Here is a 19,492-nt window from a genome sequence, read left to right as displayed (position 1 = left end):
CACTTCATGTCTGAGTTTATTAAACGATACCTCATGCTGAGATAGACAAGAATAATGTTCAACATATCTATAAAAGGTATTCTTCCACTTGATGTTCCTCGACTGCATTCAATTTCTCCTTTTGACTGGATCTTGCAAAAGGCCAAACCCACAAAATGAGGACACATTTTCAATTGCAATTTCCACGTTTGAAGCATCAGCGTATTCATCGGCGGAGATGGACAACGTCCTTTCGAGATTTATCGGTTTGCTCGGACAACCATTTTGGTTTCGCACTTCCTCTAACCGACCGACGACTCTGGGACACAAATCCTCATTGATCGAGTTGCATACTCCACAACGTTCAACCTCAGCTCCGTGAGAGTTTGCGACCTTTGAATTAAGACTCGACTCTTCAAATGTCCCCATAGAAAATAATTGCATGGATTTAAGTGCGGTTGACTTGCCAGGACCGCGAGTCATTGCTCGGGGTGCTTCAATCCTTTCTGGCGTGCCCACTGATGATTGCCGAGGCCTCCTCGGTTCAAGCACATGCCTCTTTCTTCAAATTTCCGGTGAAGTACAGTATTGCATTCCCGCATGGTACCCAACTTGTCCCAAATAAAGCTCTTGAAGCATCTTTGCGCCACCAGCATCACACTCTTTGTCTCAGGGAATGGCAAAGCTATCATACTCTTCAATTCTGACTTCTCTACGGACAGGTTTTCCACTAGAGTCTATTGATGTATTGTGCTAACAATTACCGCTTATCAAAAACAGCGACACTCCAGAGTACCAGTCTCGACATCTTTAGTCAAAAAATATTTTGGACCAAATGAGCCAAACTTCAGACCCGATCGTGAGTTCCAAAGATCTCGTGCCAAACCATAATATCCCCTGCAATGCCTGCAATGGCAACGAAAGGGGAAGCGTTAACCATTTAGGCGAAAGTGTCGGTTGATGGGAGCAAATCGTGGAAATAAGTTTCATTGAGTTCATGGACAGCAGCCAAAGTGGTTCGGTGTCGGTAATAGTTTCATGAATAAAATAATTTGTCACACTTCCTGGGCTCACAAATATGGGGAGTCAAAGAGCAGGCCAAAAAAAAAAAAGGAAATTACAGCACTTGATAATTTTTAGGAGCACATGAAACCCAGACTGTGGTCACATAACTCGGCCCACAATATGGAAATGCGGAGAGATTCACTGGAGAGACATGCCAATTGGAAGCATTAGAGATGTGTGGAAAACGTTGAGCCTTGGATCAAGCAAGCAATCAAGAGGTAGCCGATATATATAGGGTGCAGAGGCTGAACGGGGCGACCCTTACGTTACCCCGACACTCCTGGACCAAGGGACGTCCGCTCTGCTGCATTAAACTGAACTAGGAAATGTTTCCTTGCTTTTTCATGGAATTGCATTTTAATTAACCGACTAATATCTTCAAGCATAATGTTTAGAATGCTAAGTGTAGCGTTATCTTTGTGGCTCGACGTTCATCCCGATATTTCACCCCAGGTTGTGAGATCAATGAAAGACACGACTCGAGGCATTGATCGCTGTGCAGGTTGTCAGGAAGGGGCCTTGTTCTTCCGGGCAGTGAGAGAGCCCTCCTGCAAACACTTGCGGATGCGTGCGGGGCCGTGCCAGTGCGTGGCTGATTCATGCCCTGCCAGACGGTGGGCCGGCTGGCTACAACCGGCAGCGAGCCCGTCATGCACTGATCTATATTGTCGGTGAACAAACCCACCTTATTGTTAAGCCAATGATGAAAAAGCCCAGCATTTGGGTGGTGTACGTATAGCGTTCGAACAATCCCTTTCTCTTTCTGACATTCGGACTTCTTCGAGCGAAGGAAGGTCGGGCTGTCTGCAGAAAAAATAAATAAATAAAACAAGAAAAGGACCGAGGGATGTTCGGGGACTGCCTTTTGCCGACAAATTAAGTTTGGAGCAATGTTGTTAAGCAAGTGCACGACGAGGCAAGTTTAGCGTGAAAGCTGGCTTTGTGGAGGGCCCTCCTATATAACCAGGCATCATTCCCTCCAAGCACAATGACCTGAGACCTGGGAGCACACGTCAACGGCAAGCTTCCCCCGATGGCAATTTACCTTGCAGTACTAAACATTATTGGTACCGTGGTATATACAATGGCCTTTGTACTATTGTTGAAATGTCTTGGGAGACAACAGAGGCTGTTGCTTGTCCAGGGATTCCTATATTTCAGAACTGCAGCTTCTGGGAAGAGGATCGGTCCGCTATGGCGGAATGCTGCCGGGTTGTCCGCCAAGTAGCCCATTCAATTTACACGTGTGACAGCACAGCTTCAAACGATTCATCAGAGGGTTTGTCTTTTTTCCTTTTGCACAACATCTGTTCATGGGAACAAACCGATTAGGGGTTGAAGAGTGAAGCTTTTTAACTGGAGGAGGCATAACGGCTGACGTTCAGGTGTCAAGGTAGAAGGAGAGTTTTAATTGAGTCCATCACTCAAAACATGTTATTGATCAAATACCTGAAGGTTTATGCAAACTTTGGCCTGTTTGTCATTCCCATTGCAGAGATCGCAGGTTTAAATCCCATATACTTTGTGATGAGTTGTTCATTGCCTAGTAATGTCCCTGTAGGCCTCTAATTCATTTTTAAAAATGTACAAAATCTGCTCATGCCATTGTCCTTTACATACCTATATTCAAACTCCTCTATGAGCCAATTAGACAACTCGAAAATGTATATTTCCTTTTGCAAATAATAATTTGTTCCTTCTCATTACAAACTCTGGGAGATAAAACTCATTCGAATTCAAAGAGGTTCTTAAGACTGTTTACCAAAGAGCTGAGTACTTCAAGTCAAACTACCATTCATCATGTCCAGAGACTAAGGCTCGTTTTGGGCCTTGTACACATATCACGAGAGAGAGCCGAGGACATTAGGACACAACGCTCAACTCCTGTACAAGCCTCAGCCTCTCCACCTGAAAAAAAGTTTAAATCAACAAAGGACGCAAGACTTGAGCTCTGCGCCTTCAAAGTCGAGCAGCGCTCAGATCATCACAGATCATCAAATGGTCCGGCCCTCACAGGAGGGAAGAAAGAAAGGATTCTGTTATTCATCCCATTACATGAGCAGTCGAGGTATCACACGGGGCGAAATTAATAATAGGAAAAAAGAAAGAAAGAAGAGAGCAAGATGCGACTCCGACACAAGAACCCACTCGACTCGGACGTGTTCCTGTCACAGACCCATCGGACGTGTTCATGTGACGGACCGTAGCTGTCTCAGCGTGCTACTTGATCTCACGGTTTGAACATGGGTGCGAGATAAACCCACTCAACACTTCACAGCACCGTGTGGTGCGCGCGTATGGTAATTGAAAGCCAAGACGTCGCCTCAAAAAGTTCCTCAAGCGAATGCGGTTAAAGAGAGCGCGTTGCCCAAGTCTGGTGGATGTTTAACTGTTATACCGTGAGCAAGATTTTCCTTTGAGCGAGTTGAAAAAGTTTCCAACGAGTGCAGGTGGGAGGAAAGATAAAACAGATAGATAGATTCAATCCAAGGAATGTTAAAAAAAAATAAAGAAAAAAGGAAAGAAGATCACAATGGTCATATGGAATCGGTTGTGTTGTAGGATTACAAAAAGTTGGAGAACTCTTACTCCATGTATTCCTCTTTCGATGGTCCGGCTGTTCTGCTCACTGGCTTTAATTTTGCCTCACGCCGTGCACCCATCGATCTGCCGTAATTAAGAATTATTGCTCGCGCGCAGGAGTGCCCGAAGATCCCCCATCTGTGCTGGAGACGGAGAGCGGTCGTTAGTGTGTTCTTCGCTTGCACGCCTCACTCAGCTGCAACGAAGTGCTTTAAAAGGAGGTTTTCTCGCACCATTTGACAGGCCGATCAGGCATGAGACATTGACAGGGGCCTGCTAGATGGTATGGCGGTGGCGGTTGGGCCCGATGTGCAGCTTCCCATCCGTGGTTCACACAAACTTCAACTGTCGTGTGGCATCCCTCGTGCCCTGTTTCCCATCTGAGCACAAAGTTCAAATCTCATATATGATCTACTGATGTCCTTATAGGTCCGATTCATGTGAAAATACGACACCCCCTCGTGTCTTTCTCTCGGGTACGATATATGCACGATTAGCTCCTCGGTGACCTATACATCACTGTATGTGTGTGTCTGTGTATACATATATATATATATATACATGTAACATGCTTATTCGTAACGCCGAAAGTTAATGAGTTTGAGCCAAACAAATGGAGTCCACCTCGGTTTCCATGTCTCGTACCTTCCCTCAGCATTCCCACTTTGAGGCATTTCATGAAGCGGCACGCTTGGCAGGCCTTCCGGCGTCGCTTGGTGATCTCACATTCGTTGGTGGCCGGGCAGCTGTATTCGATATTCCCTGAAAGAACACGAGGAATCCGTCGTCACTCAAGGGCGACACCAGTTAAACAGAGATGTTTCCGACCGGGTGTCGTGGTCCTCACACACATAGGGCACCTCTGGGGGCACGCTTGGTGAGTGCACGTCCCAAAATGACCCGAAGGACTCCCGCCATGAGGAGCACATGAAAATGTAACAACTAACTTGTGTGTACTCCATTCACTAATCAATGGTGGATAATCTTCTTACATGCTCTTGCCTTTCTCTAGAATTTGCTTAATTTTCCCCCCATAAATTGCGTGCAACGACTTCATTCGTACAACAAGGAGAACGTGTGCACGAGAATGACTAAGGCAGAAGCAATCATGTGGTGTTTAGTTATAATTTCGTTGCTCGACATGTCCAGCCCACCCCTACCCACTATCGACCGTACCCCCTTCCTCTCTCCCCACCTCATTTCCGAGCCAATCAGCTCCTCCGCACCCCCTACCATCCCCCAAAGCACTCCATATTTACATTCCTACTGTTTTCTGCACCGAAGGTGGTCCCTGGAGGGCTTTCCCCCAGTGTTGCAATGTGCCCTGTCACCTTTTAAAATGCAAATTCGAACAACTTGCTTTTTCACATGTGCCGTTTGGGCAACGTCAGTAATGAATGGGCAGTGCAATCCTTACTGCAAGACTCCCCTTTGTGCCAATGCGGAAGGTAAATTGGTAAAAGGTAAATTGGTAAAAGGTAAATTGGTAAAAGGTAAATTGGTAAGAGGTAAATTGGTAAAAGGTAAATTGGTAAAAGGTAAATTGGTAAAAGATAAATTGGTAAAAGGTAAATTGGTAAAAGGTATATTGGTAAAAGGTAAATTGGTAAAAGATAAATTGGTAAAAGGTAAATTGGTAAAAGGTAAATTGGTAAAAGGTAAATTGGTAAAAGATAAATTGGTAAAAGGTAAATTGGTAAAAGGTAAATTGGTAAAAGGTAAATTGGTAAAAGGTAAATTGGTAAAAGGTAAATTGGTAAAAGGTAAATTGGTAAAAGGTACATTGGTAAAAGATAAATTGGTAAAAGGTAAATTGGTAAAAGGTAAATTGGTAAAAGGTAAATTGGTAAAAGGTAAATTGGTAAAAGGTAAATTGGTAAAAGGTAAATTGGTAAAAAGTAAATTGGTAAAAGGTAAATTGGTAAAAGGTAAATTGGTAAAAGGTACATTGGTAAAAGATAAATTGGTAAAAGGTAAATTGGTAAAAGGTACATTGGTAAAAGATAAATTGGTAAAAGGTAAATTGGTAAAAGGTAAATTGGTAAAAGGTAAATTGGTAAAAGGTAAATTGGTAAAAGGTAAATTGGTAAAAGGTAAATTGGATTAGCGGTGAGAGGAGTGGGAGGAAGGGTCACTTCTAGCATTTCGGTCTCCTGGCCTCACCCACAATCACTCCTTCATATTAACCAATGGCCTCGATAAGATAACCATCGATCTGTGTGGGTGAAGCCACATCACCTCCGCACTCTTAGAAAGCCACAGATGTATCATGTAACTATGAAATGTCCGCAAATGCGTGGCCGACACCAAACGGCCCATGGCAAGAAACCAGGCTAAAAAGTACCAAAATGTAATAAGAAGCTTCACATTACGGGCGCATTTTGCTTGTAGATCACTCCGATCAATAAATTAGGCCTAACAGCTGGTACGCTTCAGAGTAAGCGTGCCTCGTGGAACCGCACGGATTTTCCAACCGTGCGTATCGTGGTCGTGGCTCTCGCGAAGGCAAATTATAACATCTGCAGCCGCCATGACCGAGTTAACGATGGCGCTCAAACAGATGATTAATTTCAAAACGAGCGTCGTAATTGCTTCATGGCGCACCCCACGGCTTGCCTGCACTGCTTTACATGGCGGATGGCAGCTCGGATGCTTCCCTTACACATCCGCGTTATGCATTTGTGGCCTTGTGCAAATTATCGTGTGCTTGTTACGTTGGCGAATTCTTCCTGAAAATACGTGGTGTGATGGGTTTGAGGCAAATGTTGGCCATTGGCACCTGGTGCAACATGGGATGAACAAGTATCTTCCGCTTCAGACAGACAGAAGAAAATCTTTGATCGATATTTAGGTGTAATCACTGAAAAACAATGCTAGTATCATCCAAAACGAAGGTAGCATGAAAGCAGCCATTGCATAAATGATGTCAGATTTTTTTTTCTATAGGAAGTGACGTCATTCCAAGCTGATAAATGACCGAATTGAAATTTTTTTCTATAGGAAGTGACGTCATTCCAAGCTGATAAATGACCGAATTAAATTTTTAGCTGACCGCGTTGTTCTTGTTGTTGGGGTGCCTTTTTGAATAGCGCATGCGCATACACTCGGACGTGCGTTGGTACGAAGTAAGAACATCGCGGACTAAAATCGCGATTTGTTTGAAGAAACCAGAATAAATTTAGCAACAAAGACAACATGAATGTTTTCATGTCAATCTCGTTTCACAGAAGTTGACACAAATTAGGTGTAATTATTGAATAGCGCAAGCGCACACACTCGGACGTGCGTTGGTACGGGGTAAGAACATCGCGGACTAAAATCGCGATTTGTTTGAAGAAACCAGAATAAATTTAGCAACAAAGACAACATGAATGTTTTCATATCAATCTCGTTTCACAGATGTTGACACAAATCAGGTGTAATTATTGAATAGCAGATGCGCATACACTCGGACATGCGTTGGTACGAGGTAAGAACATCGCGGACTAAAATCGCGATTTGTTTGAAGAAACCAGAATGAATTTAGCAACAAAGACAACATGAATGTTTTCATATCAATCTCGTTTCACAGAACTTGACACAAATTAGGTGTAATTATTGAATAGCACAAGCGCATACACTCGGACGTGCGTTGGTATGAGGTAAGACCATCGCGGACTAAAATCGCGATTTGTTTGAAGAAACCAGAATAAATTTAGCAACAAAGACAACATGAATGTTTTCATGTCAATCTCGTTTCACAGAACTTGACACAAATCAGGTGTAATTATTGAATAGCGCATGCGCACTCACTCGGACGTGCGTTGGTATGAGGTAAGAACATCGCGGACTAAAATCGCGATTTGTTTGAAGAAACCAGAATAAATTTAGCAACAAAGACAACATGAATGTTTTCATATCAATCTAGTTTCACAGAACTTGACACAAATTAGGTGTAATTATTGAATAGCACAAGCGCATACACTCGGACGTGCGTTGGTGTGAGGTAAGAACATCGCGGACTAAAATCGCGATTTGTTTGAAGAAACCAGAATAAATTTAGCAACAAAGACAACATGAATGTTTTCATGTCAATCTCGTTTCACAGAACTTGACACAAATCAGGTGTAATTATTGAATAGCGCATGCGCGTACACTCGGACGTGCGTTGGTATGAGGTCAGAACATCGCGGACTAAAATCGCGATTTGTTTGAAGAAACCAGAATAAATTTAGCAACAAAGACGACATGAATGTTTTCATATCAATCTCGTTTCACAGAACCTGACACAAATTAGGTGTAATTATTGAATAGCACAAGCGCATACACTCGGACGTGCGTTGGTATGAGGTAAGAACATCGCGGACTAAAATCGCGATTTGTTTGAAGAAACCAGAATAAATTTAGCAACAAAGACAACATGAATGTTTTCATGTCAATGTCGTTTCACAGAACTTGACACAAATCAGGTGTAATTATTGAATAGCGCATGCGCACTCACTCGGACGTGCGTTGGTATGAGGTAAGAACATCGCGGACTAAAATCGCGATTTGTTTGAAGAAACCAGAATAAATTTAGCAACAAAGACAACATGAATGTTTTCATATCAATCTCGTTTCACAGAACATCAACACAAATTAGGTATAATTATTGAAGAGCGCATGCGCATACACTCGGACGTGCGTTGGTACGAGGTAAGAACATTGCGGACTAAAATCGCGATTTGTTTGAAGAAACCAGATATAAATTTACCAACAAAGCCAACATGAATGTTTTAATGTCAATCTCGTTTCACAGAACTTGAAACAAATTAGGTGTAATTATTGAATAGCGCATGTGCATGCACTCGGACGTGCGTTGGTATGAGGTAAGCACATCGCGGACTAAAATCGCGATTTGTTTGAAGAAACCAGAATAAATTTAGCAACAAAGACAACATGAATGTTTTCATGTCAATCTCGTTTCACAGAACTTGAAACAAATCAGGTGTAATTATTGAATAGCGCATGTGCATACACTCGGACGTGCGTTGGTACGAGGTAAGAACATCGCGGACTAAAATCGCGATTTGTTTGAAGAAACCAGAATAAATTTAGCAACAAAGACAACATGAATGTTTTCATGTCAATCTCGTTTCACAGAACATCAGCACAAATTAGGTGTAATTATTGAATAGCGCATGCGCGTACACTCGGACGTGCGTTGGTACGAGGTAAGAACATCGCAGACTAACATCGCGATTTGTTTGAAGAAACCAGAATAAATTTAGCAACAAAGACAACATGAATGTTTTCATGTCAATCTCGTTTCACAGAACATCAACACAAATTAGGTGTAATTATTGAATAGCGCATGCGCGTACACTCGGACGTGCGTTGGTATGAGGTAAGAACATCGCGGACTAAAATCGCGATTTGTTTGAAGAAACCAGAATAAATTTAGCAACAAAGACAACATGAAAGTTTTCATGTCAATCTCGTTTCACAGAACATCAACACAAATTAGGTGTAATTATTGAATAGCGCATGCGCATACACTCGGACGTGCGTTGGTATGAGGTAAGAACATCGCGGACTAAAATCGCGATTTGTTTGAAGAAACCAGAATAAATTTAGCTGAAAGACAAAAAGACGCTAGTGCATGCGTATAATTTAATGACTGGTCGAATTTGGTAGCGCATATTGCAACGGATATCCTCATGATTCTACACGTCGCAGCTGGTGACCACACTGTGGTCATTTTTCTCTTGTTTTCTATAGGAAGTGACGTCATTCCAAGCTGATAAATAACCGAATTGAATGCTTACCTTGGATAGTACGCTTGAAAAAGGCTTTGCAGGCCTCACAGGAAGCGACGCCATAATGGTATCCAGAGGCGACATCGCCACACACGAGACAGAGCCTTTTGGGTATGGCGTTGAGCATGTACTCGCACTTTGGCTCGACGTCGTCATCGGCGCAGCAACGCTGTCCGACGCCGGCCACCGCCGGGCCACCGGGACCGGGCCCGTAACTGATGGGAGGTAGCAAGGGCAATGGCGGTGGTGATTGCTGTGCGCTGCTGCTGTCAGACGAACCACTGGGGCTGTGGCGGCCTAAAGGATCCGGGCTCGACGGCTCTGTCTTGATGTATGGGTTGAAGGTGCGATTGCTGCCCGCCATGCTGGGGCTTCTGGGAACGAAACAACAACACCACAACATGAGGGTACAATTGAAGTGGCAACAGCGCTGTGTTCCATTCAACAGTGAAACGATCATCAGACAGGAAATCAGAGCTCAGTTCTGTGCTACGTTTCCCAATCACAGTCTGAGGCCTAAAACCAGCATCACATTGGGTTGCCACGTTTGGGTTCTGATCCATTCTTAAAATTCCTAGCGGAAACACAATGTGTAGCAAAAGAACCTTCAAACCTCCCAGGATGGAGCAACAAGAGAGCTTCCTCAATAACAATCAGTGCTATAAGATATCATGATTGCATATCAGTTATCATAGATTCCAACCCCTTAACGTGTTAATCTCTTGTCGTAACGCCTGGAAACTATGCGGTGTCTAAGGAAGTCTGAAATACTATCGTCCACATCCTCATCTCCCATTACAAGTTGCAAGCAAGTAGATGTCACCTGCCAAATCAAAAGATACCGACATTGTGAGAATCCCAGCCCAGCAAAGGTATTGGTCAAACCAAATTGCCAATCGACCAACCATTACGTCATCAATGATGAGGTAAAAAGGAAGTGCACTTCAACCAGAAAACTTTACAGACTTTCAAAAGTTTGCCTGCGCAAAACTTTTCTTTTCTTTCAAAGATGTAAAACACAAGGTGATCTTAACTTGGTATTTAACACAACATTTCATTTTGGAGCAGTGATTACGTCAACGATCACAAATGCAATCTTGAGAAGGGAGGTTGGGCAGATAAAATGTTTGCAAATTCGGTTTTATTTGAAAAAAAATAAAAAATAAATTCTTTGTTTTTAATTTTTACCTTCGCCACCAAAGGCGTATGGTTATGTTTTCATCCCTGTCTGTTTGTTTGTGAACAAGATATCTCAAAAAGTTGTGGATGGAATCGGACGAATTTTGGCAGAGATGTAGCGGATGTGACAAGGACGAAATGATTCGATTTTGGTGAAGATCCGGATTCGGATCCGGCTACTAGAATTTATTAAGTGATTCTTCACCATTGGGAGATAGGGCCAAAAATGATACATAGCAGGATATTTCAAAAAGTTATGGACTGATTTGGACAAAACTTGGCGAAGAAGTTGAGTGTATGACAAGGATCATTTCATTCGATTTTTGTGAATATCTGAATATGTTATCGGATATGAGAATTATTTAATTTTTCAGTGATTCTTCACCATTGGGAGATGGGGCCAAAAATGATACATAGCAGGATATCTCAAAAAGTTATGGACAGATTTGGACGAAACTTGGTGGACCAGTTGAGTGTCTGACAAGTACGATTCCGTTCGATTTTGGTGAAGATCTGAAAATGGATTCGGATATGAGAATTATTTAATTTTTCAGTGATTCTTCACCATTGGGAGATTGGGCCATAAACGATATATAGCAGGATATCTCAAAAAGTTGTGGACTGATTTGGACAAAACTTGGCGGAGAAGTTGAGTGTTTGACAAGGATCATTCCATTCGATTTTTGTGAATATCTGAATATGTTATCGGATATGATAATTATTTAATTTTTCAGTGATTCTTCACCATTGGGAGATGGGGCCAAAAAGGATACATAGCAGGATAACTCAAAAAGTTGTGGACTGATTTGGACAAAACTTGGCGGAGAAGTTGAGTGTTTGACAAGGATCATTCCATTCTATTTTGGTGAATATCTGAATATGGATTCGGATATGAGAATTATTTAATTTTTCAGTGATTCTTCACCATTGGGAGATGGGGCCAAAAAGGATACATAGCAGGATAACTCAAAACGTTGTGGACTGATTTGGACAAAACTTGGCGGAGAAGTTGAGTGTTTGACAAGGATCATTCCATTCGATTTTGGTGAATATCTGAATATGGATTCGGATATGGGAGTTATTTAATTTTTCAGTGATTCTTCACCATTGGGAGATGGGGCCAAAAAGGATACATAGCAGGATAACTCAAAAAGCTATGGACAGATTTGGACGAAACTTGGTGGAGACGTTGTGTGTGTGACAAGGACGAAATGATTCGATTTTGGTGAAGATCCGGATTCGGATCCGGCTACTAGAATTTATTAAGTGATTCTTCACCATTGGGAGATAGGGCCAAAAATGATACATAGCAGGATATCTCAAAAAGTTATGGACAGATTTGTACGAAACTTGGTGGACCAGTTGGGTGTCTGACAAGTACGATTCGATTCGATTTTGGTGAAGATCTGAAAATGGATTCAGATATGTGAATTATTTAATTTTTCTCAAGTGATTCTTCACCATTGGGAGATTGGGCCAAAAACGATATATAGCAGGATATCTCAAAAAGTTGCGGACTGATTTGGACAAAACTTGGCGGAAAAGTTGAATGTATGACACGGATCATTCCATTCGATTTTGGTGAAGATCTGAAAATGGATTAAGATATGAGAATTATTTAATTTTTCAGTGATTCTTCACCATTGGGAGATGGGGCCAAAAAGGATATATAGCAGGATAACTCAAAAAGTTATGGACAGATTTGGACGAAACTTGGTGGAGAGGTTGTGTGTGTGACAAGGACGAAATGATTAGATTTTGGTGAAGATCCGGATTCGGATCCGGCTACTAGAATTTATTAAGTGATTCTTCACCATTGGGAGATAGGGCCAAAAATGATACATAGCAGGATATCTCAAAAAGTTATGGACAGATTTGTACGAAACTTGGTGGACCAGTTGGGTGTCTGACAAGTACGATTCGATTCGATTTTGGTGAAGATCTGAAAATGGATTCAGATATGTGAATTATTTAATTTTTCTCAAGTGATTCTTCACCATTGGGAGATTGGGCCAAAAACGATATATAGCAGGATATCTCAAAAAGTTGCGGACTGATTTGGACAAAACTTGGCGGAAAAGTTGAATGTATGACACGGATCATTCCATTCGATTTTGGTGAAGATCTGAAAATGGATTCAGATATGAGAATTATTTAATTTTTCTCAAGTGATTCTTCACCATTGGGAGATTGGGCCAAAAACGATACATAGCAGGATATCTCAAAAAGTTGCAGACTGATTTGGATAAAACTTGGCGGAAAAGTTGAGTGTATGACAAGGATCATTCCATTCGATTTTTGTGAACATCTGAATACGGATTCGGATATGAGAATTATTTAATTTTTCAGTGATTCTTCACCATTGGGAGATTTTTTTTTTTTTTTTTGTATACTGAATCTGGGGCCAAAAAGGATATATAGCAGGATAACTCAAAAAGTTATGGACGAGTTATGACTAAATTAGGTGTACGAGTTGGTAAGGTGACAAGAACAAGCCGATTAGATTTTGGTTCACGTCTGAATCCAGATCCGGCCTATCAGTGGGGGTACAAAAGTAAACTGTTCAGCCTGGCGGTGGTATGCACACTACCGAGTGCCCTTCTAGTTTTTTTTATAAATTGTTCTTTGTTTTTATTTAACTTCATGTGTACTTTGTTTGTCCCGTTTCAAATCTTTGAGCCGTTCGTTTTATAGCTTCCATACGTCCCAGAGAGCTGAAATTCGGCCCACGGTCCTCTTTTCTGGTACATTTTCATCTATCAAAATTTAATAATAAAAAAGGTTTTAAATAAATTTGGTTTTAAACTTTATAAAAATAAATAAAAGTGTGTAGCCCTAAAACATGTTTTTTTCATTTACTTGTTATTGAAATTTGAAATGTTTGCGAATTAGGTTTTATCAACCTACTAACCTATATATGACACTATGACACTATGACACTATGACTGGCTCTATATGGTCATAGTACAGGGCAGAGGCCTACTGTTTCATGTACACAACTGAATAATAGGGTGGTGGTGGAGGCACGGGGGCTAGGGGAGCAACTTTATGACATGCTTCACAAAGCAGCACCCCTTCTAAAAATGTACCACAGCAGCAGTTCATTGACATTCCACTTCACCGGGGATGACACGTGACGCTGTATGCACAAGATGGATGTACGACAATAAACGTGTACCCAAACAACAAGACAATTGCATGACAAAAGTACAAGTGAAAGTCGAAGCTCTCAGACAAAGGAAACCTTTTAACAAAGTCTCAAGCTAATGGATGCCATGCGATGCCTCTCCATCTTGTGCCCACTTCAGTAAATGAGAAAGAAGACGTACATACAGACACGCGGTGCCAAGAGACCGAGTACAAGCCATTTAAATGCCATCTGCATGCCAGGCAACGTTCCGTGTATTTCACTCCGAGCGAGGCTGAGTGTCATTCTGCCACGAGAATGGCACCGATCCTCTGGAGTCCTTCGGGCGACGCCAATATCATGGACATGAGGCTCCTCTGAAATGCCTGGTGGGGCTTTCATGCGGCCTATCTTGAAATGGTCATGCGACCAATCGCAAAAGGGTGGTAGAGACGCATTGGGTCCACTGACAAGTGGTGGGACTGTCTTGAAATGGTCATGCGACCAATCGCAAAAGGGTGTCAGAGAAGCATTGGGTCCACTGACAAGTGGTGGGACTGTCTTGAAATGGTCATGCGACCAATCGCAAAAGGGTGGCAGAGACGCATTGGGTCCACTGACAAGTGGTGGGACTGTCTTGAAATGGTCATGCGACCAATCACAAAAGGGTGGCAGAGACGCATTGGGTCCACTGACAAGTGGTGGGACTGTCTTGAAATGGTCATGCGACCAATCACAAAAGGGTGGCAGAGACTCATTGGGTCCACTTACAAGTGGTGGGGCTGTCTTGAAATGGTCATGCGACCAATCACAAAAGGGTGGCAAAGACGCATTGGTTCCACTTACAAGTGGTGGGACTGTCTTGAAATGGTCATGCGACCAATCGCAAAAGGGTGTCAGAGACACATTGGGTCCACTGACAAGTGGTGGGACTGTCTTGAAATGGTCATGCGACCAATTGCAAAAGGGTGGCAGAGACGCATTGGGTCCACTGACAAATGGTGGGACTGTCTTGAAATGGTCATGCGACCAATCGCAAATGGGTGGCAGAGACCCATTGGGTCCATTTACAAGTGGTGGGACTGTCTTGAAATGGTCATGCGACCAATCGCAAAAGGGTGGCAGAGGCGCATTGGGTCCACTGACAAGTGGTGGGACTGTCTTGAAATGGTCATGCGACCAATCGCAAAAGGGTGGCAGAGACGCATTGGGTCCAATGATAAGTGGTGACACTGTCTTGAAATGGTCATGCGACCAATCGCAAAAGGGTGGCAGAGACGCATTGGGTCCACTGACAAATGGTGTTTGCAACTTGCAAGAAAAGCTTCGTTCATCGACTGAAGTTATGTTGTCCTGGGTTTGGTCGAGGTGTACAAAACATTCAAAAGAACCCACCTGATCTGCCTCTAATGTTTACGAGCCAGAATATTCTTGGCTGGCACAGGCCGCGAATTGCTCGACTAAACGCGTCTTGAGCGATGCACAAATAGTTCAGTAAGTGTGGCTTTGACTCTTTCTTACGTCATCACGAACGCATTGCCTCATCATTCCCATTCCGATCACTGTTCGGTTCCCAAGAAACATCGAGGTCTGGGAGGTGCCACAAGCAGAACGACGTGATGACGTGTTTTTGTCACCAAACAATTGTCATCCCATGTAACGCAGTGTTGGATTTCCACGATTGTCAGGGAAAGGTAGACAGGTGCAAGTATAACAGGAAGTTTTGAATGAAAAAGTCCTTGCAAACTCTTGATGCTCCATCAAATGATACAAGCCCGGTCCACGGTCTGAACCACGAGCTCTAATAGTGGAAACCAAGGTGTGCGCAGGTCACACCAGGCTATAGGTCACTGTGCAAAGTTCGATCTCCCTCTTGACCCTTTCCCTATTCTACCTCCACTACCCTCCCTCACTCCATGGCCTGTACTGCTCCCCCCCCCCCCCAATCCCATCTTTCTCCCCATGGCCTGCACTGCTCCCTCCCCAATCCCATCTCTCTCCCCATGGCCTGCACTGCTCCCTCCCCGATCCCATCTCTCTCCCCATGGCCTGCACTGCTCCCTCCCCAATCCCATCTCTCTCCCCATGGCCTGCACTGCTCCCTCCCCAATCCCATCTCTCTCCCCATGGCCTGCACTGCTCCCTCCCCAATCCCATCTCTCTCCCCATGGCCTGCACTGCTCCCTCTCCAATCCCATCTCTCTCCCCATGGCCTGCACTGCTCCCTCCCCAATCCCATCTCTCTCCCCATGGCCTGCACTGCTCCCTCCCCAATCCCATCTCTCTCCCCATGGCCTGCACTGCTCCCTCCCCAATCCCATCTCTCTCCCCATGGCCTGCACTGCTCTCCCCCCCTCCCCCCAATCCCATCTCTCACCCCATGGCCTGCACTGCTCTCGCCCCCCCAATCCCATCTCTCTCCCCATGGCCTGCACTGCTCCCCCCCTCCCCCCAATCCCATTTCTCTCCCCATGGCCTGCACTGCTCTCCCCCTCCCCCCAATCCCATTTCTCTCCCCATGGCCTGCACTGCTCTCCCCCCTCCCCCCAATCCCATCTCTCTCCCCATGGCCTGTACTGCTCCCACCCCCCCCCATCCCATCTCTCTCCCCCATGGCCTGCACTGCCCCCCCCCATCTCTCTCCCCCATGGCCTGCACTGCTCTCCCCCTCCCCCAATCCCATCCCATCTCTCTCCCCATGGCCTGCATTTCTCTCCCCCCCCAATCCCATCCCATCTCTCTCCCCATGGCCTGCACCGACCCCCGCCCCCCAATCCCATCTCTCTCCGCATGGTCTGCCCTGCTCCCACCCCCGCCCCCCATCCCATCTCTCTCCCCATGGCCTACACTGCTCCTCCCCTCCCCAATCCCATCTCTCTCCCCATGGCCTGCACTGCTCCCCCCCCCCGCCCCCACCACCCAATCCCATCTCTCTCCCCATGGCCTGCACTGCTCCCACCCCCCCCCCCTTCCCCATCCCATCTCTCTCGCCATGGTCTGCACTGCTCCCACCCACCCCCAATCCCATCTCTCTCCCCATGGTCGGCACTGCTCACCCCCCCTCGCCCCCCAATCCCATCTCTCTCCCCATGGTCTGCCCTGCTCCCACCCCCACCCCCAATCCCATCTCTCTCCCCATGGTCTGCCCCTCTCCCACCCCGCCCCCAATCCCATCTCTCTCCCCATGGTCTGCCCCTCTCCCACCCCCGCCCCCAATCCCATCTCTCTCCCCATGGTCTGCCCCTCTCCCACCCCCGCCCCCCATCCCATCTCTCTCCCCATGGCCTGCACTGCAGCCACACCGATCCCCCAGCTGTTAATCGCTCTTTAGAGAGCTATAAATAACTGCACAATGGCACGCCGTTACACCAGGCCCGACAGACGGGAGGTAGTGTGGCATGGCCCGACGTGGGGTAAAATTTACTGCATGGTGTCACTCCGACAAACACCAGCCATTCTCTTGGCTTAGCTGTTAAAAATAGTGCTAGTTGTCCCCCTATACCCTCCCCTTGCACAACCACACTATTCCCTTGCCTGGCCCACCTTCCCAACGCGCGCCGCAGATCCACTCCACCTTATCCCTCGCTCCCCCCATGCATGTTCCACGCTATAGAATTCCCTTATATGCCCGGGCACTGGCACGATTCACCAAATACTTTCCGCTCCTTATGGGGCTGTCGGTCGTCCATCTGTACAAAGGACCTGCACCACACTCTTCCCGAACTCAGAGCAATATTACATATACTGTATAACTCTTTTTGCAAATAACCTCCTAGTCTGCAGTAGTTATAACCACCACACTCCATTACCATCTATTCGACGACACAACTACTGCCAGGCCGCTCCACACACAATAAAACCCATCATGGAAGACTGCGCGATCCTGGCTTCAGGAAGGCGAGCGCGCAACATCTTGGATGTGAGGGATCTCTGGGCCGCTGGTCTGTTCAACAAGAAATGACTGGGGTATCGCAACAACAAGAACAACAACCATCTTTCTTCTTCTTCCCCAGCTAACACGACACCGTTGGGCCAACGTTGGGCCAACGTTGTGGTGTTAGCTGGGTCACAATTCCAAACACCTGAAAACTTCACTTCCTTTTCCAGACATCTCACAAACGATCAAAACTTTTCTGTTGCCCCCATTACTGATGTATTTCTAACTTCTGCTCTCCATCCAAAGGGAAGAGGCCATTGGCAGGAAGGAAATGGCGATAAAAGTTACCTTGCCATTAAATTATTGCATGATTACTGTCAGCAGCTTCAGGCTTAATGTCCTTTTCATAACTTATTTAGTTGTATTGCCAAATTTCTGCCACTTTCCTTGTTTGGGAGCTCGCTAAGTCTCTAAGCCAACTCCGCACTCGGCAGTCAGTATGCGTCGATTTCGGGGAAACACCGCGAGCCTTCCTCTTTTTTCCTTTGAAACTGAAATCATTTATTTTTCTCTCATCCCCATCAGGGATGGAGGCAATTGGAACAGCCAATTTGGCACACGGAGCCAATTTAAAAAACCCGGGCCACAACCGAATGATCCTTGCGCAAAACGGCACACCTCCAACTGTCCCTACCACCCAGGTGAAGGTTCTGCACATGCGCCAGGTTAATGTGGAAGTGCAAGGATGGAAGACGAATATGCCAACCCAGATGGCACAGGTGCGTTGGACTGTCGACAATCGATCCAGCAGAATGGAGGGCACTTTTTGGGCCGACCATGTTGATTTAATTTGATCATTGGTCGAACATTGGTCCGTAGTACCGCATTGGCAGGTAACACCTGCCACGAGACATTGGCCAAAGGTCATCAGTATCCCACCAACTGTCTCTTTCCATCTAAAAGCCTATGCTGACCAATGCATATGATCAATGCCAAAATCTAGACTCTCTGCTCACCTTCACTCCTTCATTCCTCTCTTCTCGCGCCTCTGGAACGAACTCCCTCACTCTCTTCAATCCCGCTCCTCCCTCCAGGTCTTTAAAACAGCTGTTCACCACCATCTCTTATCTTCCCCAATCCAAAACATTGATCTTTTATACCCCCGTTAATTCACCCCAGATCCACTGTTTTGAAATACCGATTTCTTTCCTGGAATTCCTGGCAGTGTCCTTGTGTTTTATACCTCTCCCACCCCCCCCCCCCCCTTCCCATGCCCTCTCCCTCCCACAGATCTCCCGAGGCGCGTGCGATTTGGTCTCTTCCGAAGACAGAAGCCTCTTTCGGAAGACTGCTTTGCGCCGAACAGGCATAAGAGAAGCAAGATGGCGGCCAAACATGTATTACTCGCGCTCATGATGGAAGAATTAGACAAAGATGACACTACATCACAAGTTGATGCAAATATCCAGATTGTGTTTTCACTTGCAAGTTTTGCTGCGTAAGTATAACCTCTTCTCTTCCGCCTCTTCTTCCTCTTCCTCTTCTAACCGCCTCTTCTGCTGGATAACGGGAAGAGGCAGAAGAGCTTCCGAGAAGAGAAGAGTCCAAATCGAACGACCGGAAGAGATCCGAAGAGAGCTCTTCTGCTTCCAGAAGTGCAAATCGCACGCGCCTCTGATGTCCCTGCTCTCAAATGTTGTTGTACTTGTGTGCTTCGCTCTCTCTGCCCATCTTGTTTCCCGCTCCCTTTATCATATGTTTTTGTGTCAGTTTATGTGATTAATGTCAGCTCTTCCACGAGCCTCGATCCTGTACATCAAAAAATGTGACCAACCGCGACGACGTCACAGCATAAAAGCAAAGTAAGGTCTTTCCCAGAGAGGAATACACGCGCACGGATCTCTT

General features: G+C 45.1%; 1 protein-coding gene and 1 long non-coding RNA gene across 8 annotated transcripts in view; one reads left to right on the top strand and one right to left on the bottom strand.

Annotated features, from left to right (window-relative positions):
* The window catches only part of LOC137438044 (estrogen-related receptor gamma), a 210,926-nt gene that overhangs the window by 78,212 nt on the left and 113,222 nt on the right, over positions 1-19,492 (bottom strand). For all 7 annotated transcript variants that reach the window (XM_068132913.2, XM_068132912.2, XM_078766640.1 and 4 more), the window contains 2 exons: positions 9,414-9,778; positions 4,273-4,389 (listed from right to left, as the gene is read on the bottom strand). In XM_068132913.2, the coding sequence (XP_067989014.1) occupies positions 4,273-4,389; positions 9,414-9,778 (482 nt within the window). The remainder of the gene's footprint in view (positions 1-4,272; positions 4,390-9,413; positions 9,779-19,492) is intronic.
* Positions 4,482-18,888, top strand: LOC137438045 (uncharacterized). The gene is made up of 3 exons (XR_010986634.2): positions 4,482-4,504; positions 18,173-18,288; positions 18,878-18,888. It is a non-coding gene; the product is annotated as an uncharacterized LOC137438045 (long non-coding RNA).

The sequence above is a fragment of the Myxine glutinosa genome, chromosome 12, assembly GCF_964187855.1.
Source record: "Myxine glutinosa chromosome 12, kmMyxGlut1.1, whole genome shotgun sequence".
In the NCBI taxonomy this organism is placed as follows: Eukaryota; Metazoa; Chordata; class Myxini; order Myxiniformes; family Myxinidae; genus Myxine; species Myxine glutinosa.
Note: the sequence above shows the minus strand (reverse complement) of the source record. Positions and strands in the feature narration are given on the sequence as shown.